Source organism: Neophocaena asiaeorientalis, unplaced genomic scaffold, assembly GCF_003031525.2.
Source record: "Neophocaena asiaeorientalis asiaeorientalis breed wild unplaced genomic scaffold, Neophocaena_asiaeorientalis_V1.1 scaffold357, whole genome shotgun sequence".
Lineage (NCBI taxonomy): Eukaryota > Metazoa > Chordata > Mammalia > Artiodactyla > Phocoenidae > Neophocaena > Neophocaena asiaeorientalis.
This window is the reverse complement of record NW_020173270.1, coordinates 1,033,645-1,053,759: the sequence shown is the minus strand read 5'-3', so window position 1 is coordinate 1,053,759 and position 20,115 is coordinate 1,033,645. Positions and strand designations below refer to the sequence as shown.

Genomic DNA, 20,115 nt, shown 5'->3' with positions numbered 1-20,115 from the left:
CTCTGAAAATGTGGTTTTGGGGCAGAGCCCACCCCCACTCCAGTGATGCGAAAGGCAGCAGCTACGGGAGACCTGGGGGAGGGTGTTTTGAGCCAAGCAAGGGGGGTACTGAATGAGTCAGGGATCCGAGGGCTGAGGAATCTGGACCCAAGCCTTCCCCACAGGCTCACTCAGGAGAGTCAAAGGGGGTCTCAGAGGGGCTCGCCTTCCCAGGGCCAGTGGACCTGCAGGCCTTGTCTTCCTTGTCTTTCTCCGCATCCCGCTTCCCTGGTCCACCCCTCACAGCAGGGACCACCCCTGCCCACTCTGCATCTCACCCATCCTTGATGCCCCCCTCCTCCCTCCCTCCCTCCCAGTGAGTAGTGGTGGCCTGTGTGTCCTGGCAACAGGGGTAGAGCTAAGCGTCTCCCATGTGGCTTTTGGCTTCAGGTTGGGGACACACTTTGGTGGGGTTAGAGAGATCTTGAAAGGGAGGAGGGGACACAGTAGGGATTGGTGTGTGAAAGCATGCAGGACGGAGACATTCTCTAGGCAAGGGTGGAGCTGCCAGATAAAGGGCCCACTTGTGTGTGTATCACCGTGGGCCAACTTGTGCCACCTATGTTTCTTTCATGTGTGTCTGTATCGTGCATGTGTATGTGTCCTGTGTGTACATCAACACGTGTGTCTATTGGTGGATGTGCGTCAGTGTCTTGCTGTCTTGTGTGTGGTCTGTCTCGTGATTGTCGGCACATATGTGTCTGCGGATGCGTCTCTGGCCGTGCTGCAAGGCATGTGGGATCTTAGTTCCCTGACCAGGGATTGAACCTGTGCCCCCTACAGTGGAAGCGGGGAGTCTTAACCACTGGACCCCCGGGGATGTCCCACTGTGTGTATCTTTCTGAACGCGTTGTCTGTCTCTGCATGTGGTGGCTGTCACCCTGTATGGGGTGCTGTAATGAATGTGGCTAATTCCCAGGTGGCGCCTGTCTACATGACTGTGTGTGTACCTCAGAACCCCACTGAGAAAACCCCTTCCCCACATTCCTGGGCCAGGGGAGAGGCGGGGGAGAGCGCGCAAGGTGGGATCCCAAAGTCACAGTGCCCTTTATCTGAGAAGTTTTGCTCTTTATTGTCACTGCTATTAACAATATGAGTTTCACAGCCATGAGCATTTCCTGAGGGGGTGAGGTGCCCAGCCAAGCCTGGCTGAAGCAGGGGCCAAGGAGGGGGCCAGTGACCCCGTGAGCCAGGAGCTCTGGGGCCTGAGGCCTGGGTCTTCCACCTGGCGTCTCTGAATGGGGAGGGGGCAAAGAGGAGGCAGGCTGCACCCCTCAAGACCCAATTCTTTCCCCTAGGAGGCCTTCAGCCCATTCTTCCCCTGGAGAAACTGAGGCAGGACAGGCTCGGCTGGGTGAGGAAAGGCTTACCCTTCCTGAGGTGGGACTGGGTGGGGACCCAGCAACACCCCACATCTGCCACACAGCCTCTTGGGCTGGACACTTTTCCTGGGCACCAGCCAGCAGCTGGAGCACCGGGTGCCATATTTCTTGTACCTGGGATGGGGGTGCAAGAAACCAACATTCAGCAGGGGCCCAGAAATCACCACGAGTGAGCCACGTTCCCCAAGAGGTGGGTGTTTTCTCTTCCCCAAACCCCACACCGGCTAAGCATGGACTGATGCAAGGACCCCACCCCAAATCCCTCCTCCATTCTGAGGACCTGATACCACAGGCATTGCAGAGGGGGGTCCCATCTTCGGCATCTCTCCAGAGTGGGGTCCTCTGGGTCCTACAGGAAGCACAGCGTCGGGGCCCTGAAAGGGAAGAGGCCAAAGGGCAAGGGTCAGAGGCCAAGAGTCCGAGCTCAGGAGGCCTGTGTGGGATGGGCATTTTGTGGGGGTGGGGTCTCTGTGAAGGCCCCACCCAGCTCCGGGCCAGCCCCAGTGTTGCCAGATCTAAGACAGAGGGAAAGCCAAGAAGGGAGACAGATGGCAAAGCTCAGCAGAGGAAGAAGCCGGGGGTGTGGGTGACTCAGCCTGAGTGGAGGGGGATGCTGAGACTCCTCCTGGATGGGTCTAAATAGGGAAGCGGGATGCGGAGAAAGACAAGGAAGAAATGAAACTGTCCCCCCCCCCCCAAGTATTTATAGCTCTCAAGTCTCCAGGACTCACCCAGACCCTCGCTGCCTCTTGCGTTGGCCTCTGGGACTCTGGCAGGGCCCGGTGGGGGACCCTGAGAGCGGGTGCTGCAGGCCAGGCTGGGGAGTAGACAAGGTGTTAGCACCGAGGGTCTGTCTGTATGCTGTCCCAGATAGCCCCCAACTGAAGATTTACCATCAGGCAACCCCCAAGGAGGCATCTGATGTCTGAAAGGCCTGGCCTTGCACCTCATTAATATCACAGACATAATCATTTGAAAAGACAGTAAGCCTGGGGCCAGCCTGCCAGGTTTGTTTTTGTTTTGTTTTGCTATTTCTTTTTTTTTTTGGCTGCAACGCCCGGCTTGCGGGAATTTAGTTCCCCGACTGTGGATTGAACCCCGGCCCACGGCAGTGAAAGTCCACGTCTTAACCACTGGACTGCCAGGGAATTCCTCAGCCTGCCAGGTTGAAAGCTCAGCTCTCCCACGTCTTTGCCGTGTGACCAAGGACAAGAGATCTCATCCTCTGCGCCTTAGTTTCTGCATCTGTAAAGTGGGCCTCACGGGGTTCAGCGAGCCCATACACACCAAGTGCTACCTGTTACCTCTATTACTGTTATCATGTCTAACAAACGGTAGCTATTATCATTGCTGGAAAAACTAACAGAAGCAGCAGCCCCGGGTATGGTCAGGCCTCTTAGGAGGAGACCCAGGCTCAGACCTGGATGGCTCATAGCAGCAGGGACAGGGACTGACACCAGCCTGAGGTCTCGCTCAGAGATGGGGCCATTTGTAAGGCAGGGCTGAGGTGGGAGTCCATGACAGCATTCCTGGGAGCACCTGCCCCCGGGCCTCTGCACTGTTACCACTATTACTTGCATAAAGGGTGCCCTTGCTCAGGCCAGCCCCTACCTGTAGGTGGGTATGATCTGTAGGCTGGAATCTGGCTTTATCTGAAACTTCAGGGTCACTCCCTCGAACTGGGGGTCCACTTTCTCGGCGCTCCGCTGGGGGTTCGACTGCTTCCGCGGTCTCCTCTGTGGCTGGGCTGAAGAGGCCGGGGGAGCCACTCGGGGCCCCAGGCTGCGGCTCTGCTGGCTGATTGGGGTCAGCATGTTCTTGGTATCCTTGGCCAGAGGTAGGGCTCCCAGAGTCTCCAGGGCCTTCGGCTCCCAGCAGGGCCCTAGGGCCTGAGTGTCCCAGGTGGCAGGCTGGGCCAGCCCCTCTGCTGTCTCTTGGAGGAAGTGAAGGGCGGTGACCGAGTCCTGGTGTGCAGGCCAGAAGGATCTGGGGACAAGGGGCAGTGTGGTCACCCCACTCCCTGGGCGGTACCTACATGAGTCTCAGACACAGGGGGCAAGGAGAACTGTATAGCCTCTGACTCCCATATGACTCCAAGTATCCCTGGGGACCGGGACCTCTTCCTTGTAAGTACCAGGAACTAACATTTTGACCCCTGAGTAACCCCAGGAACCAGAGGTCCTGATCTCTTGATCACTGGGCCAGGTTGGGGGAAGGGCCGCTCCTTAACGCACCTGCCACTGGGTCTGAGGCATCCTGGGGTCCTTGGTGCCTGCTGGGTGGCGAGTTCCGGGGACGGTTCGGGGTCCAGACAGGGCGGCGCCAGCAGCTCTCGAAGCATCGACAAGTCCGGGGTTGGCTCGGCCTCCATTGTGCCCCAGCCCTTACCCACTTCCCAAATCTCGCCCGGCCCCGCCCACGCCGGGCCCACCCGATGAGCCCCACCTGCTTGGGGCGGGGGCGCTTCTGGCCCTGGGTGCAAGGAGCTCCACCTGAGGGGGGCGGGGCCAGTGGGATCGGGCTCCTCTGGCCTTCGATATTGCGCACGGGCTTCGAAGCCTCCACCCTCAGGCCAGCCTCAGTCCCTCTCTCCCTTCCGACCCTGCTTAGGTGGCCTGATCACCCCTTTCGGCCAAGAGCAGCCTGGACCCCTCCAAATCCTTCCGCGGCTGAGGGGCGGGGCCTTGCCACGCTGATCCTCAGGCTCGCGGACCCCTCACTCTGAGGCCTCTTTCTCAGTTTCCCGCGGGCCCATGACCACCGTGGGAGGGGAAAGCTGGAGGCCTGGAAGTTGCAGTTGTAGACCCCAGGGCCTGTACTCCCACCCGCACCCCCCCGCAAGGACACTCAAGATGCCGGAAGTCTGTGAGCCGGTTTTATTCTCTCTCCGATTAGATTCCACCCCTGTCCACACCTCCATTTTCAGGGGTTTGGGGGAGGCTGCCCCAGCAGGGGCCCCGTCCCCACCAGAGCCTGGACGTGGGATCTCTCTGAAGCACGCGTTCTGGCCTTCCGGTTGCTTCCGCCATCTCTCCCGGGCCTGTCCCGTGCTCTGGGCGGGGCTGGCAACTTGGCTATTCCTCCAGTCCTGGCCCCGGGGCCATGAGTGTCTGGGACCATCCAGCTGCCTGTGTCAGTGGGGCTTGGGGACGTGGCCGTCCACGTAGAAGTTCCTGGTGATCTTGGGCAGGGTGAATTCAGCCCCTTCCAGCTCAGGTGTCAGCACAATCTGGCAGCCCAGCCGGGAGTTCTCTTGGAGGAGGGGGGCCATGTCCAGCATGTCGTCCTCCCTGGAGCAAGGTGGGCAGCGATTATTAATGGGTCTGGGGGAGCGGCCAGAAAGGAAGCTCTCCTGCCAGCGGCAGGAGCAGGGAGAAAAGCTGGGGCTGCCCTCTGCTGCTGACGAGGCGGAACTCTGGACACCCGGAACGCGAAGGCTCGGCAACCAAGCCCTGCAGCTCAGAGCCGGGAGGGGCCCCCCTGCTCACCTCTCGTCAGGAGGAGGCAGAAGGTCCAGGTGGTCCTCGCTCACATACACGTGGCAGGTGGAGCACGCCAGGGAGGCTTCACAGGCTCCTGGGGGCAGCAAGTGAGGGAGCACTGGTAAGGGGAGTGGTCAGGCAGGTGCCATTCAGTGAAGGACATAAAGGAGAATCTCTTTGTTTATTATTATTATTATTATTTTTTGGCCACACCACATGGCTTGGGGATCAGGGATCAAACCCAGGTCCACGGCAGTGAGAGCCAAGTCTTAACCGCTGGACCACCAGGGAATTCCCAAGAATCCCTTCGTTTCACCACTCGACCCTCATTTCTCCCTCCCGGGCCTGCACGCCCACTGTGGGCACCCTCCACCCACCCTGTCATTGACTTAGCTGGCTGTTCCCGACCTGCACATAGTTTTTGAAAAAGGAAGCCCGGGGTTTCCCCCAAACTCCCCAGCAGGCTGAGGACCAGGCTGGATACCTGGAACCGTTAATGAGCGTGGACCTGACTTCAGTGTAGCTGAGAGGGGACAGGCCAGGCAGGTTTCCTGTAGCCTGTGGGCCCTTGCTGCGACCCTGCCACTGTGCTGGGCTTCCCTGCTGCTGCTGAAGGAGGGACCGGCTCACTCCGCATCTAATGCTGCAGCAGGGGAAGGGGTTAGGGAATAAGGATTGGAAGATGGAGAGTCTGGGATTTCCTGCTTGCCCCTGGACATGTTCCCAACCTTCTGATTGATCACAGGGAACTGTGCTCCGGAATAATGTTTCTCCTGGCCTAAAGCCTTCCAAAGGTTTTTTTTTTTTTTCCCCAAAGGGTTTTTATAGCTAGAATAAAACCCAAACTCCTTCACTCAGTCCTTGAGATGCTCCCACCCCCGCACTCACCCACTTCAGCCACACCGGCCCCCTCACTCAACTCCTCCATGCCAAGCTCATCCCCACACCGGACCTCTGCATCTTCCATACTCTTGATCTGGAATGCTGTTCTCTCCACTCCTTCCACGGCTACATCCTTGTTGTCTCTGGGGACTCAACTGTCCTCCAAGTGCCCCATTTCTTGTCCTTCCCCTGACCCTTGTTATCTCTTAAATAATTTCTGGACAGTATTTATCACAGTGTGAAATTACCATCATAATTTCTGGGTTTACCTGTGCTCTGTCAACCTGCCCTCTTCTCTCTGTACTCAGCACTGAACCTGCCCTCTTCTCTGTACTCAGCACTGAGCCTGGCAGGTTGTAGATGCTCGAGAGATACTTGTTATAAGTGAACGGGACAGAATTCTCTTTTCTCTTCCGGACATGTCGGATAATAAGGGTGGTGCTGCAAGGCAGCCTCCTGAACCAGCAGACCATCCCTGTGGGCTATGGTGACTAATTTGCCCACCCTTCCAGTCTCTGGGGAAGAAACTGTCTGGGCCTCGAAACTGCCAGTAGTTCCCAGGCATCTCTTCCTCAGCCCTCTTTCCCAACTCGTTGGCGTCCTTACCCCATGAGACAGAGATTATCTAATGTAATCATCCCAGCTACTCACTGCACACCAACTATATGCCAGGTACTACACACTACACATGAGATCTGTTTAATCCTCACAGCAATCTGGTGAGATAGGAACTAAATTATCCCATTTTATAAATGAGGCCGAGAGATGCTAAGGACCTTGCTCACGGTCACACAGTTGGCAACAGCAAAATCTGAACACAGGCCACTTGCCTTGAAAATTCATGTTCTAATCTCTGTCGTGAACTGCCAATCACTGGATTCCAGAACAGAACTTTAGGTAGGTTTGCTATGACCCCCATGCCCCACACACACATTCCTACAACTCTCCCCGTCTAATGATTAAATCAGCTCCCTATTACATACACCCAACAGCTAACCCTGTACACTTTTTTTTTGTTTGTTTTTGGTTTTGTTTTTGCTTTTGTTTTTGCGGTACGCGGGCCTCTCACTGCTGTGGCCTCTCCTGTTGCGGAGCACAGGCTCCGGACGCGCAGGCCCAGCGGCCATGGCTCACGGGCCCAGCCGCTCCGCGGCATGTGGGATCCTCCCGGACCGGGGCACGAACCCGTGTCCCCTGCATCGGCAGGCGGACTCCCAACCACTGCGCCACCAGGGAAGCCCCCTGTACACTTTTTAAAAGATTGCTCTTCCCAGTTGCTCATGATATAATTACATGTTTATGCATGGGATTATTGTCCCTATTAGGTTGAAATTGGTGTGAAATGACACGGGCCTTATCTGTTTTTTACATTGCTACCTGGCACACAGTAAGTGTTCAATATTCATAGAAGAGCAGCACAGATTAGTGGCTAAAATAGGCTGGGTTTGCTTGAATCTAGTTTTGCCACTTGAACTTGGACCAGGTCTGCTCAACCTGAGGCTCAGTTTCCTCACCTATAAGATAGGATAATATTCTCCCCTCCTGCATAAAGTTTTCATGGAATAGATTCAATCAGTTAATATGTGTTAACAGGCTTAAAGTAATGTCTGCTATTATTGTATTTCCTCTAACAAATACTGATTTAATACCTGTTACATCTAAATACCATGACAGGCAACAGATAAGTGTGAACAAGGCAAACAGGGTTTCTGATCTGATTCTGGGGAGAGATGGCAAAGAAGGAAACAAAACAATGAGAAGTGCTACGTAGAGAATAAAACACACTGAGATGACATTTATCGGGGCATGGGGACTTTAGTTGGACCGAGGGGGACAAGACTGTCAGGAAGATGACATTTACATCGGGACCTGAAGGATGAGAAGGAGCCAGAAGATCTGGTGGGAAAGCACTTCTGATGGAACGGCAAATGCGAAGGCCTTGAGGCAGGCATGAACTGGGCTGTTTGAAGAAGAGCAAGAAAGCCAGTGTGGCTAGAAGAGAGGGAGGAAAAAGGAAGAGAATACAAGCTCCTGGAGGGCAGGAGTTTTCGTAACCTCTAGCAAATGCTCAATAAATAACTGCTGAATGAATGAAGGTTAAGAGGCAGGGAATGAGACTGTGGTGAAGAGTCTGAAGTTTACCCATGTTTGGTGGGAAGCCATGCAGGGTTCAGTAGTGGAAAATCGTATCTGACTTATGGGTTTTTTTTAACGAATGAATACGGGCCTCCCCAGTTCCCTGTGCCCGGCTCCCACCTTCCAGATCCACCCCATGGCGCTGGGCCAGGTAGAGAACATTGTCCCCGACTCTGCCGCTCACCGGAATCCGTTGGCCTGACCGGTCTACGAACACCACGTTCACCCTGGGGACAGATCGGGGTGCAGATGACGAACTGGATGATGGGCACAGGGACCAGGTGTAATCTAGGATTAGGGAGTCGCGTTTGGGGCTTGATGGACAGGGGATTAGGGTGATACAGAAGGGGGACCCAGGGATGAGGCTATAGGGCAAGGTGAGGACCGGAGAAACCTCGTGAAATTAGTAATGGGGGACCTGGCTCCCACACTCACACGTCCCCGGGCCGCTCGGGGCCGCCGGCTTCTTCCTCCCCCGCCGGGCGCGAGCCTAGAAAACACGGTTGGGTGAGCAGCCATGCCGCGCCCGGCCGGCGTCCAATAGGTTAACGCTGCCCGCCCGAAGCGCCCCAGGTACCTGTCGCCCGGAACTTCTTGGCTGTCGCAGGCGCCGCCGCCGCCTCCCCGGACCCCCAAAAGCCCCCGGGTCGGCACCACCAGGCACCCCTGGCCGCCCGCAGCAGGAACCCAGCATTCACGCCTCCCCAGGCCACGGAGGCGGCCATGACAGGCATCATGTGACCCAGAGACTAAGTACGCGCCGTGGCGCACACGAAAGAGATGGGCCCGTAATTGCCCGAACATAAGCGCCGACATTTTTGCGTGGCGGCGTACGACATAAGTGAGTCCAGGAGGAGGCTGCCAGAGTGAGGAGCCGGTCAGGCTCGGCTGCACCAAGACCTGCAGGGCTTTCCCAGACCTCCCACCAGGCCCATTGTTATCCCAAGAACCAGCCAGGTCTGCTTTCTTTAAAACCATTTACTTACAAACTTTAATTCAGCAAAGGTCTGTGTGAGAAGACTGGGGAGAGGACACCCCCCCCCCGGCCCGGAGTGGATGTGGACCCCCAGAGTCAGGGGAGGGAAGCTGGTGGCCCAGCCGGCCAGGACCAGGGCCCAGGGTCACCTCAGGCTGACATGTCCTGCTGGTGGGCAGGGGCAGAGCTTATTGGCATGTTGTTGAATTTTCTAGCAGTGGGCCAAAGGGAGGCCAGCTCCGGGTGATCTGGCCTGGGGATGAAGAGGCAGAGCTCATCTTCAACATGGAGGAGACAGCAGAGGCTCAGTGAGATGCACAATGCCTAACAGACGGACAGCAGGGGGACCAATTTAAGCTGGCAGAGAAAGCCCATCCCTGCACCTAAGCCTGAGCAGGAGGGCTGGTGGGACTGGTTTGCCAAGACCAAGGCTTTGGCCTTCTACTGTCCCCACGATGGGGGACCGTGGGTAGAGGGGCCCAATCCCCAGGCCAGAGCCATTTGGTCCTGAGTCAAGCTTCCGGAGCTCAGCATCTGAGAGGCTCTGGCCAGCGGGGCCTGGGGCCTGGGGCCTGGAGCCTGGCTTTTAAGGCATCAGAAGGCGAGGGGGCTGTGGTAGGGGGCGGGGGACCCGGACCTGGAGTACAGCTCAGAGAGGGCAGGCAGGGGCAGGAGACAGCCATGCCTGCAGCAGTTGTGGGAAACAGAAAAAAGGGCTGAGCCATCTCAAACCGAAAAGTGTGGAATGGAGGCCCAGACACGCTGGGCCTTGAAGGAATCAGAGCTGGGGGTCGTCCTGGATTGTTTAAAAAATAATAAAAATTAGAAAAGGAAACCAAAGTCAGCTGTCAAAGTTAAAAAAGGGGGACAGTCTCTGATCCTCACGGGAGGTCAGGGAAACCTCCAAGGCACTCGAAAGGCCAAGATACAGGAGCGACGAGGCAGGAGAGAACTCCCAGAGAGACGAACACAGGCGGACACAGGGGTGGGGAGAGAGAGCAGGCCATGGCCTCTCCCTCTTAAGGCTGCAGGGTTTCCACACTGGGAGCAGGCCAGAGGTGCAGAGTGGCTCCCAGACGCCCCTACATTCCTTGGGCTCCTGCTGGTTGGTCAGCAAAGTCTTTCAGAAATTTTTCTATTACCGAAAGGAAAAAAAAAAAAAAAAAAGAAAAATAACACAAGACAAAACACCAGAAAACCCAAAAGCGATTTGGTGCAGGCCCTTGAGCATCTCCAGCACTGGCCCCTTAGAAAATCCTCTTGCGCTTCAGGTAGGAATCTGCGTAGTGGCCTCCAAGGCCCTGGGAGTGCTGGCCCACATAGCTGCCTTCTGGGCTAGGCTCGGGTGAGGGCAGCAGGTGGGCGAAGCTGCGTTTCTGGCCACCCAGTGGGGTCTGGAGACAGAGGGGAAGGGGTGGCAGGTCAGGGGCCACCCAGGGGCCACCACTCCCCAGCCGAGTGTCCCCACCCCTCGCCTGTACCTTCAGCAAGTGGCTGTGGCCATTGGGCCCAGGGCCGAGGCCCAGGAGCCCTTCTCCAGAGCCCAGTGGGGAGGAGCCGACCGCCTGGGAGAAATGGGAGAGATGTGGGATGGGAAAGCAAGCAGCCCCCAGAGCAGAGGCAAGGGTTTCAGGTTCAAATCTTGCTGCTGCCACTTACTAGCTATGAGACTGGGGTCAGATTACTTCATCTCTCTGGGCCTCAGTTTCTTCATCTGTGGATTGAGGCTATACCACCCACACCCTGGACTGCTGGGGGGAGGAAGTAAGAGGCCAAGAAGCCTGGGCAATACTGGGTACAAGACACACAGGCTCAGGGAGAATGGCTTGTTTCAGCTCGGCCCTGAGCAAAACTGACCCCTGCCACCACCCTGGCCTTGGCGCTGAAGGTCACAGGGCCCCGTGCATCCTGGCTGTCCCTGGGGACCTGTGCTCAGTCAGGAAGGCTCCTCACCTTGTTAAGGTGGCTCTGCTTGAGGCCAGCCTGCAGGCCGCTGGTGAAGTAGGAAGTGGGTGAGCCCGAATAGAAGTGGGAGAGGGGCCCACTGCCACCTCCGCCACCCCGCTCGCCAAAGCCACTGGGTGGGGGGGACATCTGCAGAAAGGGAGCTGGCTGAGTAAGACAGATCATTGCAGTATCACCCCTCTGTCCCCCAAACAACTCTGGGCTTTGGACAATACGACAGTGGTGTGACAATGCCAGCAGAGGGGCCTGCCCTCCCTTCCTCCTCTGGGGAACCCTCCTCCAGGGAACCACATGCATGAGCACTGGGGGGCCTGCTGGAGGATGAGCTCCATGTGGAGCAGATAAATCACTATAGCCGAGGCTCTTCCCCAGCCTACTGACTGCCAGTTATATGAAGGAAGCCACCACGGACTGCTGCTGAGCCCCAGCTGAACTGCCAGGTGACTGCAAAGAACTGCCCACCCACCACCCCACAGAATGGTGAGAAAATAATAAAATATTTGCTGTTCTAAGTCACAAAGTGGTGGAATTGCGTGTTATGCAGCAAAAGCTAACTGATACACCCAGGAGGTAGGGTGGACAGGGCAGCTCTTACTTTGTGTCGGCTGAGTCCATGAGGCCCGAGGGTTGGCTCCCGCGGGTGGGAGAAGAGCCGCCGAGGTCCCACATCCTGAATGAAAGCGGGAGAAGCACGTTGGGTTGGGGTCTGTAACCAACCTCACCCTTGATTCAATTCCATGGCACAGCTGTCACCGGGGAAGTCAGCCCCCTCCAGGAGAGGGCAAACTCTAGTGTATGGGGGCAAACTCAGCCAGCAGGGTGGGGCAATGAGACAGAATAGGTACCCAGTCCCAGGGGGGTGACTGTACCTGGACCCCAGAGGGCTGTGAGAGTGTGTGGCCCCAATGTAGCCAGGGCTTTGGAGTTCTCAAGGCAAGCAGGGCATCCAGGTTGTGTGAACTCCTGTGATTTTTTTATGTTGGCACTGGCATTTATTTCGGTTATGTTTTAAAAAACCCACTGTGGGCCAAACACAACACAGGTGGCCAGCCTGCAACGTCGGGCCTAGAGGAAGTCGGAATCATAGAAAGCAGCTCTCCAGGGACAGAGACATGAATCACAGAGGGGAGGAGGGGGAGAAGGACAGAGAGACAGAGCGGAGGCTGAGCCCTGTCTCTAAGGAGAAGCAGAAGTGTGGCTGCAGGCCTCTCGGGAGAGAAAAACTGACTGACAGGAAGCAGGGTTTGATGATGTGCAGAGACAAACAGACAAGAGACTTAAGGGCAGGGACTGTGTCCAGCACGTTCCCCGCTGTCTCCCTAACACTTGGCCTGTCACAATCAGTACTAGAGAAATGTCGGTTTGGAGAGTGACTTGCTCCCAAGGGACAAAGGGCCACAGCAGCCAGCCTTTGGGAGGGCTGCCCCCAGGGCGGCCAGGTACTTACTGAGGGGTAGTCGAAGCCATAGCTGTCGGGCAGCCCTGGATCGGGGGGCAGGCGGGCGCTGGTGAGGGGGCTGAGCAGGCGGGACTTGAGCTGGAAAGCTTTGCTGCTGCCACCACCTCCAGGGGCTGGGGGGTTAGGCAGGGGGCCCTCAGCTGGGCGGCGGCTTCTCCCAGCGCCTCCCCAGCCCCGGGCCTCCTTACCCGCCAGATTGCTGGCTGGGAGCAGGCTGTGTAGGTTCAGGTAGGGATTCAGGGGGATCCGGAAGTCCTTGGGAGGCTCCCCCAGCAGCGAGACCTGTGGCAGGAGGGCCGGGTTCACGAGGGCCCCTGGCAGGGGGGCCCTCGCAAGGCAGGGGGCTGGAATGGTGCTGGGTGCGGGCAGGGCCTTACCCCAGTGGGCGTTGGCAAAGGCCCACTGTCCTTCTGCAGGCCTCTGAGACCAGTGCCTCGAAGCCCCACAGGAGCAGGGGGTGGAGTGAGTTGGGGTGCTGGGGGACCCAGGCCCATGGGTTCCCGGTCACCCCCAGAGGGGCCAAGCAGTGGCGGCAGCAGGGGTGGTGGCTTCCCTCGCCGGGGCGGCAGCTCCGGGGGCAGGCCCCCTCCTACAGAGAGAAGGAGGAGGGTGTCAGCAGCCCGACCACACAGGCCACCTCCTCCCAGGGCCCTACAGCCTCCGCTTGGACCAGGGCTAGCAGCCGGGGGGCAACTATGTGCTGGACACTGAGCAGGGCCCTCAAAGTGCATCAACTCCCAGATGTTCATGGCTCCCCAGGGAGGTGCACACCCACGCACTCAACTGACAGGCGAGGACACTGAGACCCAGAGGGGTTAGGTCACTTGCCCAAAGCTGCACAGCTGGGAATTTACCACGCCCAGTGAGGAAAGGGGCCCAGGAAGGGGAAGTGGGGTGGGGCCCACAGAGACGGGAAGGAGCAGGGTCTGCATTACCTGCAGACAGCTCCCCGAGGAGGGGGCTGGCCGGCTGGGCCCCGGACTGGAGGGTGCCTAGGGGAGAGTCTCCCAGGATCCCGGGTTTCTAGGGACAGAGCACAATCAGCTGGAGACGAGGGCAGTGGGTCACAATGCCCAGCACACCGAGACTCCAGCCCACAGCCAATCACAGGCAGACACACCGGGTGTCTCCCAATGTCTGTGATAGCCTGGCCATCACCCACCCAGCCGATGGTGACTGAGGCCTCCTGCATGCCAGGGCCTGCCCAAGGTGCTGGGGAGACCCAGGGAACACGGACCATGTGCAGCGGATCAGAGCCTGTCGCCCACACTGTCAATTCCTGTGAAATATCTACACTGTGACAGTCCTTCTTTGGCACCCACCATCTCACACCCAGCCCGCTTGCTGATTATCACGGAAGCACAGCGTCTTAACATGCACAACACCACGTCGACTTCAGGCACATGGCGTGTGACAGCCACATGTGGATTCAGTCACTCTTAGCCACACACGGCCCAAGCCCACACACAACCTTACCTTCTGTCAGTTACCATCAGACACATCTGCACCACTGACTTGGCCCCAGTGAATCAAACCACACAGGGCAGTGAGAGAGAGTGAGTGTGTGTGTGTGTGTGTGTGTGTGTGTGTGTGTTGAGGGGGTGGGGATGAGAGGCCCCTCTACTCCCCTGTGCAGCCTCAGCTTTGACTGAATCACTTCCTGAGTCCTGAGCACCTGCGACAGGCCGGGCCCCATAACGGGCCCCAGGGCCACAGTCTGATGGTCCACAGCCCCACTGATGGTGAACCACCCGTTGGTGGGTACAAGTGGTGTTGGAAACGGAATGACGAGGGGCTGCGGGATGTGAGGAGGGAGCCCGTGGCCCACGGCCGGCCGTTACCTTCTGACTCTGGGTCTGCAGGGCGAGCTGCAGCAGCGCTGTGGACAGGGCGGGCCCGTTGAGCAGCGGCATGGCCGGGGGTGCGCCCAGGAGGCCTACGGGGAGACCCAGAAAATGGGAGGTGGGCCCCGGGTGGAACCCCCCCATCAATTAAACACAGCCCCAGGCCTGTGGAGAGCAGGAAACTGAAGCTGCCAGAGGGCAACGACAACCAAAGAAAAGGGCCTGGGAGATGAGTCCCCCCAGGAGGGGACGGTCCCTCCCTCCACCACCCTGCCTCCCCTGCAAGGGGCTCAGGGCACCAGCTCCCTCGGGGCAGCATCACTCTCATCCCAGCCCCTGCGCATGGGCTCATGTCACTGGAAGCTCGGGTGGGAACGGTTACGGGAGGTGCCCGGTTCTGAGCGCACTTGGCCCCTGCTTGCCTTACCCTGCTTGCCACCCGCGCCGCCGTGGAGCAGGGGGTTGAGCAGCAGCTGGAGGGAAGCGGAGGGCCCCAGGTTGCTGAGCAGCTGCAGGATGCTGGGCTCGGGCAGGAGCCCTTTGCCCCGATTGAGGGCCTGCAGAAAGGAACAGAGGAGCAGCTCAGGGTCCTGCCTGGCCACAGAGGGTGCCCGCCTGGTCCCCTGGCTCCCCCATCTCCACCCTCTGGGGCACCCTCCCTCTGGCACACGCTCACCGTGGCCTGGGCAGCAATGAGCGCAGCCAGCATGCTGCGGCCAGGGGGCCCAGGGGCGCAGAAGGAGACGCGCAGGTGGCTGCCCCCCAGGGCCAGGCCGTCTGCCCGCTGCTGTGCCTCTTCCGCCATCTCCGCTGTCTCGTACTCCAGCACGGCGAAGCCCTTCAGCTGCCCGTCCTGGCCGTACGCCAGCTGGGGGGTGGGGGCAGAGGCAGTCATAAGCACCTGGGTGGCAGTGACCACCATCATGTGAAGTGACAACGGTGACCAGATGAGGATCCTGATGACAGTGACCCCCAGAGAGGATGGACTCGGGGCCCTGCACTGTCCTGTGCCTGGTTTCAGCGTTAGCTCATCGAATCTTCTGAATGGCCCCAGGATGCTACATTCTGCCCATTTTTCAGAGGGGGCAACTGAGGCTCAGAGAGGTCAGCGTGCCCTAGGTCATACTGTTGGTGGGAGGGCAGAGGCACGACCCACTCCATATGGGTCAACTCCCCCAGGCCTTGCTCCAGTGCCACTTTGGGACTTTGCCTGGGATTCCCGAGCACATGCTGCAGGGCTCAAAGAGGAGGGGCCAGCAGAAGAAGCAGGTGGCTCGGCAGTGCAGCCCTGCCACAGACCTCAGGCCGAGGATGCAGGTGGGGCTGGGAAGGGCACACAGCCTGGTGGTGAGGCCGGTGGCCACCAAGCTTGGGTTTGAGGCTGGTGGTGCTGGGCTGGAGGGTGGAGTCACACAGCCAGTGAGTGGCGGGAACAGGGATGTGGTCATGAGCAGGCCAGAGAGGCCCCTTCATCCCCCTTGACGCAGTCATTTGATACTTCCGGCCCACAGCCCCCTCTCCAGACCCTGGGGCCAGATATGTTCCAGGATTGAGGCTGTTTGGGAGATGAGAAAGGAGGGTGCCGCACACACCCTGTATTATGTATCAGTCACCCGCAGTGGGTTCTGAGGCGCCCTGGAAATCAAGCTTGTGAATAGCCCGGCAGCAAGATGCAAAGACAAAGGCCACAGACGACCCCACATCAGTTCAACTCAGGCTTTGCTGCCCAGTGAGCCTGCCCAACTCGGAACAAAACTCTTGGTTTTCAGGGTGTTGTAGGCGCTGGAATTGTGGGCCGGGGCTGTCCCAGGGCGAGCAGATACTGTGAGAGCACTCAGCTGGGCCCTGCGCGCCCTTGGGCCAGGTGCCACAGGCGCTGTTTCAGCACTCCCACTTTGCAGGTGAAGTAACTGAGGCTCAGAGAGGGGCAGTCCCTTGCCCAGGCCACAGAGCTGGAGCTGGGGTCAGACAAGGCCAGGCAGAAGCCCTCAACAGGACTGGGCACCTTGGCGCGGCAATGGCTGTCCTGAGAACCAGTGCTGTTCCTCTTGGGTCCAGAATGCCGCACGGATGACTGCAGTGTGGTTTGGGGCAATGCACTGCCCGCCAGTAGGACATAGCACAGAGTCCATAAAATGGAATATGGCGCAGCTACAGGAGAAATGAGAAAGCTCTCATTTCTGAACATGGAAAGACGCCCAAGATAAAGTCAAACCAATGCAGGCATGGCAATATTTGAGTCAAGAAAAGGGGAGTGCAGGAACATATATACATATCCATTTGAAATGCATAATAAAATCTCACTGGAAGGACACACACAAACTGCTCTGAGAAGGGGCTGTAGGAAAAGACCCTGCAGAGCCAGGAGGGAGTCTTCACTGCAGGGCCCTTGTGGACATGCTAAATTTCGAAATGGGCCTGGACTGCCCATTCATATAAACGAATCAAGTTGAACAGGCTTTTTATAACACCCCAGGGTCTTGGGACACCTGCTTTATACACACCCATAGCATTCAAACATTTTTAAGCAACTCTGCAGTAAAATGAAGCAATTAAGATACACAGGGACTTCCCTGTGGTCCAGCAGTCGTGGCTCTGTGCTTCCTCTCCAGGGGGCATGGATTCGATCCCTGGTCAGGGAACTAGGATCCCACATGCCGCACGGCAGTAAATACATAAATAAAAATTATATATACATATAAAAAAAGATACGTCAATTGGCCTGTGGATAACTGGCAAAGTGAACTGGACTGGGTTGCTGTGGGCTTTCCTTCACGATCTCCTCTTGATTATGTCAAAAATAAAACACTCCACACATGGGCAGCAAACTCCCATTGTGGGAGGCGGGGGCACCCAGTTGAGAGCGGGGGCCCCAGGGTCAGCTGCCTGATCTTGGCTCCCAGCCCACCGCTTACTGGCAGGCCAGCCCGCGGAAGCCACTGCACGTGCCCGTCCATGGCCCTCAGTTTCCTCATCTGTAAGATGGGCCCAGCCACTAGACCCACCTGGCAGGGTAGCAGTGGGGATTCAACAGTGTGCTCAGCAGGGGCAGGGAGGCTGTGGGCGTGGACCCAGCGCCCACTCTGAGTGCCCAGGCAGAGCAGGCTCGGGCCTTCAGCCCACCTCTAGAGAGCACTTCACCTTCACCTCTGGCCAGGCCCGGCACCAAGGCCTGGATGTGCTTCTTCTCACAGTCACGCTCGTCTCATCAGACAAATAGAGACGGGTCAAAGAGCAATCAAGGCCACAAGGTTCCTAAATAGGGGGGCCGAGGCTCACACCTCAACCTGCCTGACTCCCAAGCCCAACCTCCATTCAACCAGGATGCCCAGCATGACTGGGCTCCTCAGAGGCGGTCTCCTCAAGGCCTGGGACTCAGCAGGTGCTCAACAGACATCTGGTGAATGCCTAAGTGGAGGAATGCGTGAGTAGCCGTTTGCAATAACCTAGTCACAGAGCACGGCCAGACCCATTTTGAGATGGGGAAAGCAAGGCCCAGAGAGAGAACCTGTAGTTGGCCACAGACCTACAATCTCCACACGAGAAGAGGTGGCTGCTAAGCTATATGTATATGTCATCTGTGTCCTGAGTCCCATCCAGGGCCTGGCACACAGTAAGTGCACGGCAGAGGCAGCAGTGAGCAAAGAGAGGGGCTCCTACCAACGCCAATTCCCCAGCACCAACACCCAAGGCCACAGAGCTGGGGTCTGAGCCCAGTACCAGCCTCCTCCAAGGTGGCCTGGGGTTCCAATGCTGGCTCTGCCACACCCTGGCTGTACGTCCTGGGGCATGTCAACTGACCTCTCCATGCCTCAGTGTCCCCACCTGAAGAAGCGGATGACACCTGCCTCTCCAGGCTGTTACAGGATGGAGGGGTTGCAGGTAAGCCCAGTGAGTGCTGAAGGAATGTCCACCCTGGGCGTCTGTGGGCACGACCACCTGGAAGCTCTCCGAGAGCTGGGTCTGGCCTATTCTCGCCCCACCGCGCCTGTCACGGGGCTAGACACCCTCACAGAAGGGCCCAAAAAGTGAGACCAGAATGAACCAGGGCTTGTTTTGCTAAACCAATGCATGAGTATTGAAGCCCTTCTTATAGAGGAGGGAAACCAAGACTCAGAGAGTGAGTGACTTGCCACAGAGCAGGGCTGGGATCTGGCCACGTCCAACTTCCCGACCTCAAGGCTTAAATGGACTGTGGGCTCCTCCAGAGTAGCCTCCTTGATGATGGGCCCGGGGCCTGGGACCCAGGAGGCGTGAGCGCAGAAGTGGATGTGAACACAGGGTGAGCAGGCCTCACAGCCATTTTTTTTTTTTTTTTTTAAACAAAGGTAGCCTCGCCTACATTTTACAGTGGGGAGGTTAAGCAAGTCGCCAGAGGGTGTGCGGGGATCTGAAGCCCAGCCACCTGGCTCCTCGGTGGGCTGTCACGCACTGCACCATGTGGCCTTTCTAACAAGAAGCCCCTTCAAAGTGGCATCGCTGCTGCCTTACTGAAATGGAACCCAGGAGACTGGAGAGAGCAGGTGACTCAAAGAGCCCCTCTGAGGTGCTCTGGGCTTCGCATCTGCTCCCCGAGATCCCCGCACTGGGCACAGGGCTCACCTGGCAGAAGGTGGGTGTGTGGACGGCCGAGAGCGCCCGGCGCAAGGCATCCACATCACTGAAGCCGGGCGGTAGGCGGTCGACACAGAGGCAGCGGGAGTGGAGCAGGGAGGGCGTCAGCTGCCCGGCGTCTGTCCAGTGCACGTAGAGGGTGCGTGGGCCCAGCGGCTTGCCCAGCAGGTCCGACTTGGCGCGGGCGGCCGAGTCCTTCTTCATGTACTCGGCGAAGCCATAGCCCTTGGAGTGGCCGGTGCGCTCGCTGTAGACCAGGAAGCAGCGCTCCAGGCTGCCAAAGGGCCGCACCAGCTCCTCGAACTGCTGCTGCGTGAGGCTGGGGGGCAGGTTGGCCACGCACAGCAGGGCGTCCGTGGGCTGCAGCTGCACCGACAGCTCGCGCTCCCGCAGGCGGCTCTGGTGGAAGGCGCTGATGGCGGCCTCGGCCTGCTCCCCATTCAGTAGGGTCACGAAAGCTGCAGTGGGAGGGAGTGTGGGTCAGTGGGGCCCCCGAGGGCCTGCCCCTCCACCCCATGGTCACCCGCACCGACCTCCCTCCAAACCACATGTGACCTCAGAAAACCGAACAGCCAGGACATCGCAGGCACCAGCTGAATGGAACAGTCGCCAGCCTTGAGCAACAACAGCCAGCACCTCCTTGCAACCCACGGTGACGCTCACCTACTGGGAGCCTGGCCCCATCCTAAGAACTACATGTGTAACTCGGGTGACACACAGGGTAGTGGTTAAGCATGTGGTCACTGGAGCCTGGGTTTCAACTCTAGCCCCTGAGTGGCTTTGAGGTCTATTTCCTCGTCTGTCAAACGGGAATAACTTACTCCTCACAAACACTAATTTTCCAGCAATGAAATGGGCCCAGAGCAGTGCCCTGCCCAAGTGCCTGGACTTGAACCCAGGCAGGCCGGCTCCCAGGCACCCACAGTTTTTCAGGTGTTTTAATACGTTTGGCTTCACGGCCAACTCCAACAGGTCATGTCCAATTTGCTGGTGAGAAAAACAAAGCTGAGGAGGGTAAATCACTTGCTTATGGCCATAGAGTGAGGACAGACCAGGACTAGAACCCGGGTCCATTTGCCTCCAGGGCCCAAGATCTTAAGCACTACTCCAGCCCACCAGCTAGGTCTCGAGGGCTCACCAGTCCTCAGTTCCTTCTCAACCACGCTATAGTTCACAGGCAAAGGCCCTGGCTGGTTTAACACCTGGCCCAATGCCTTGTGGGCGCAGACACCCACAGAGAGCCTCCCATGTAGTGGGCTAAGGCTAACAAGACCTGTCCCCGCTCTCATAGAACTGACCGCCACGTGCAGGAGGCAGGTGAGTGGGCTGGCAGCGA

At 58.0% G+C, this 20,115-nt stretch overlaps 3 protein-coding genes across 7 annotated transcripts in view; all 3 read right to left on the bottom strand.

The window, feature by feature from the left end:
* Positions 1 to 1,405: 1,405 nt before the first annotated feature.
* Positions 1,406 to 3,792, bottom strand: ZGLP1 (zinc finger GATA like protein 1). The gene is made up of 5 exons (XM_024746004.1): positions 3,656 to 3,792; positions 3,033 to 3,452; positions 2,153 to 2,238; positions 1,702 to 1,795; positions 1,406 to 1,535 (listed from the first exon to the last, which is right to left on the bottom strand). The coding sequence occupies exons 1-5, from the start codon at positions 3,790 to 3,792 to the stop codon at positions 1,406 to 1,408; spliced, it is 867 nt and encodes a 288-aa protein (XP_024601772.1).
* A 490-nt stretch (positions 3,793 to 4,282) lies between these two features.
* FDX2 (ferredoxin 2) lies at positions 4,283 to 8,931 on the bottom strand. 3 transcript variants are annotated; one of them, XM_024745743.1, is made up of 5 exons: positions 8,499 to 8,931; positions 8,357 to 8,411; positions 8,106 to 8,148; positions 4,910 to 4,997; positions 4,283 to 4,711 (listed from the first exon to the last, which is right to left on the bottom strand). In XM_024745743.1, the coding sequence occupies exons 1-5, from the start codon at positions 8,897 to 8,899 to the stop codon at positions 4,555 to 4,557; spliced, it is 744 nt and encodes a 247-aa protein (XP_024601511.1). In that variant the 5' UTR covers positions 8,900 to 8,931; the 3' UTR covers positions 4,283 to 4,554. The 3 variants fall into 3 exon arrangements, with proteins under 3 accessions (XP_024601511.1, XP_024601513.1, XP_024601510.1); XM_024745745.1 differs by having other exon boundaries at positions 8,042 to 8,148; positions 8,499 to 8,696; XM_024745742.1 differs by having other exon boundaries at positions 8,357 to 8,931.
* A 1,180-nt stretch (positions 8,932 to 10,111) lies between these two features.
* The window catches only part of RAVER1 (ribonucleoprotein, PTB binding 1), a 12,756-nt gene continuing 2,752 nt past the window's right edge, over positions 10,112 to 20,115 (bottom strand). Inside the window, exons 3-14 of one of the 3 annotated variants that reach the window (XM_024745735.1) lie at positions 18,768 to 19,237; positions 14,842 to 15,033; positions 14,593 to 14,722; positions 14,163 to 14,257; positions 13,257 to 13,344; positions 12,699 to 12,910; positions 12,510 to 12,603; positions 12,310 to 12,434; positions 11,458 to 11,532; positions 10,851 to 10,991; positions 10,379 to 10,462; positions 10,112 to 10,291 (exon numbers count right to left, since the gene is read on the bottom strand). In XM_024745735.1, coding sequence (XP_024601503.1) covers positions 10,145 to 10,291; positions 10,379 to 10,462; positions 10,851 to 10,991; positions 11,458 to 11,532; positions 12,310 to 12,434; positions 12,510 to 12,603; positions 12,699 to 12,910; positions 13,257 to 13,344; positions 14,163 to 14,257; positions 14,593 to 14,722; positions 14,842 to 15,033; positions 18,768 to 19,237 — 1,853 coding nt within the window. In that variant the 3' untranslated portion in view covers positions 10,112 to 10,144. Of the gene's footprint in view, positions 10,292 to 10,378; positions 10,463 to 10,850; positions 10,992 to 11,457; positions 11,533 to 12,309; positions 12,604 to 12,698; positions 12,911 to 13,256; positions 13,345 to 14,162; positions 14,258 to 14,592; positions 14,723 to 14,841; positions 15,034 to 18,767; positions 19,238 to 20,115 lie in introns of all 3 variants that reach the window. The other 2 variants (XM_024745736.1, XM_024745733.1) reach the window with 2 other exon arrangements.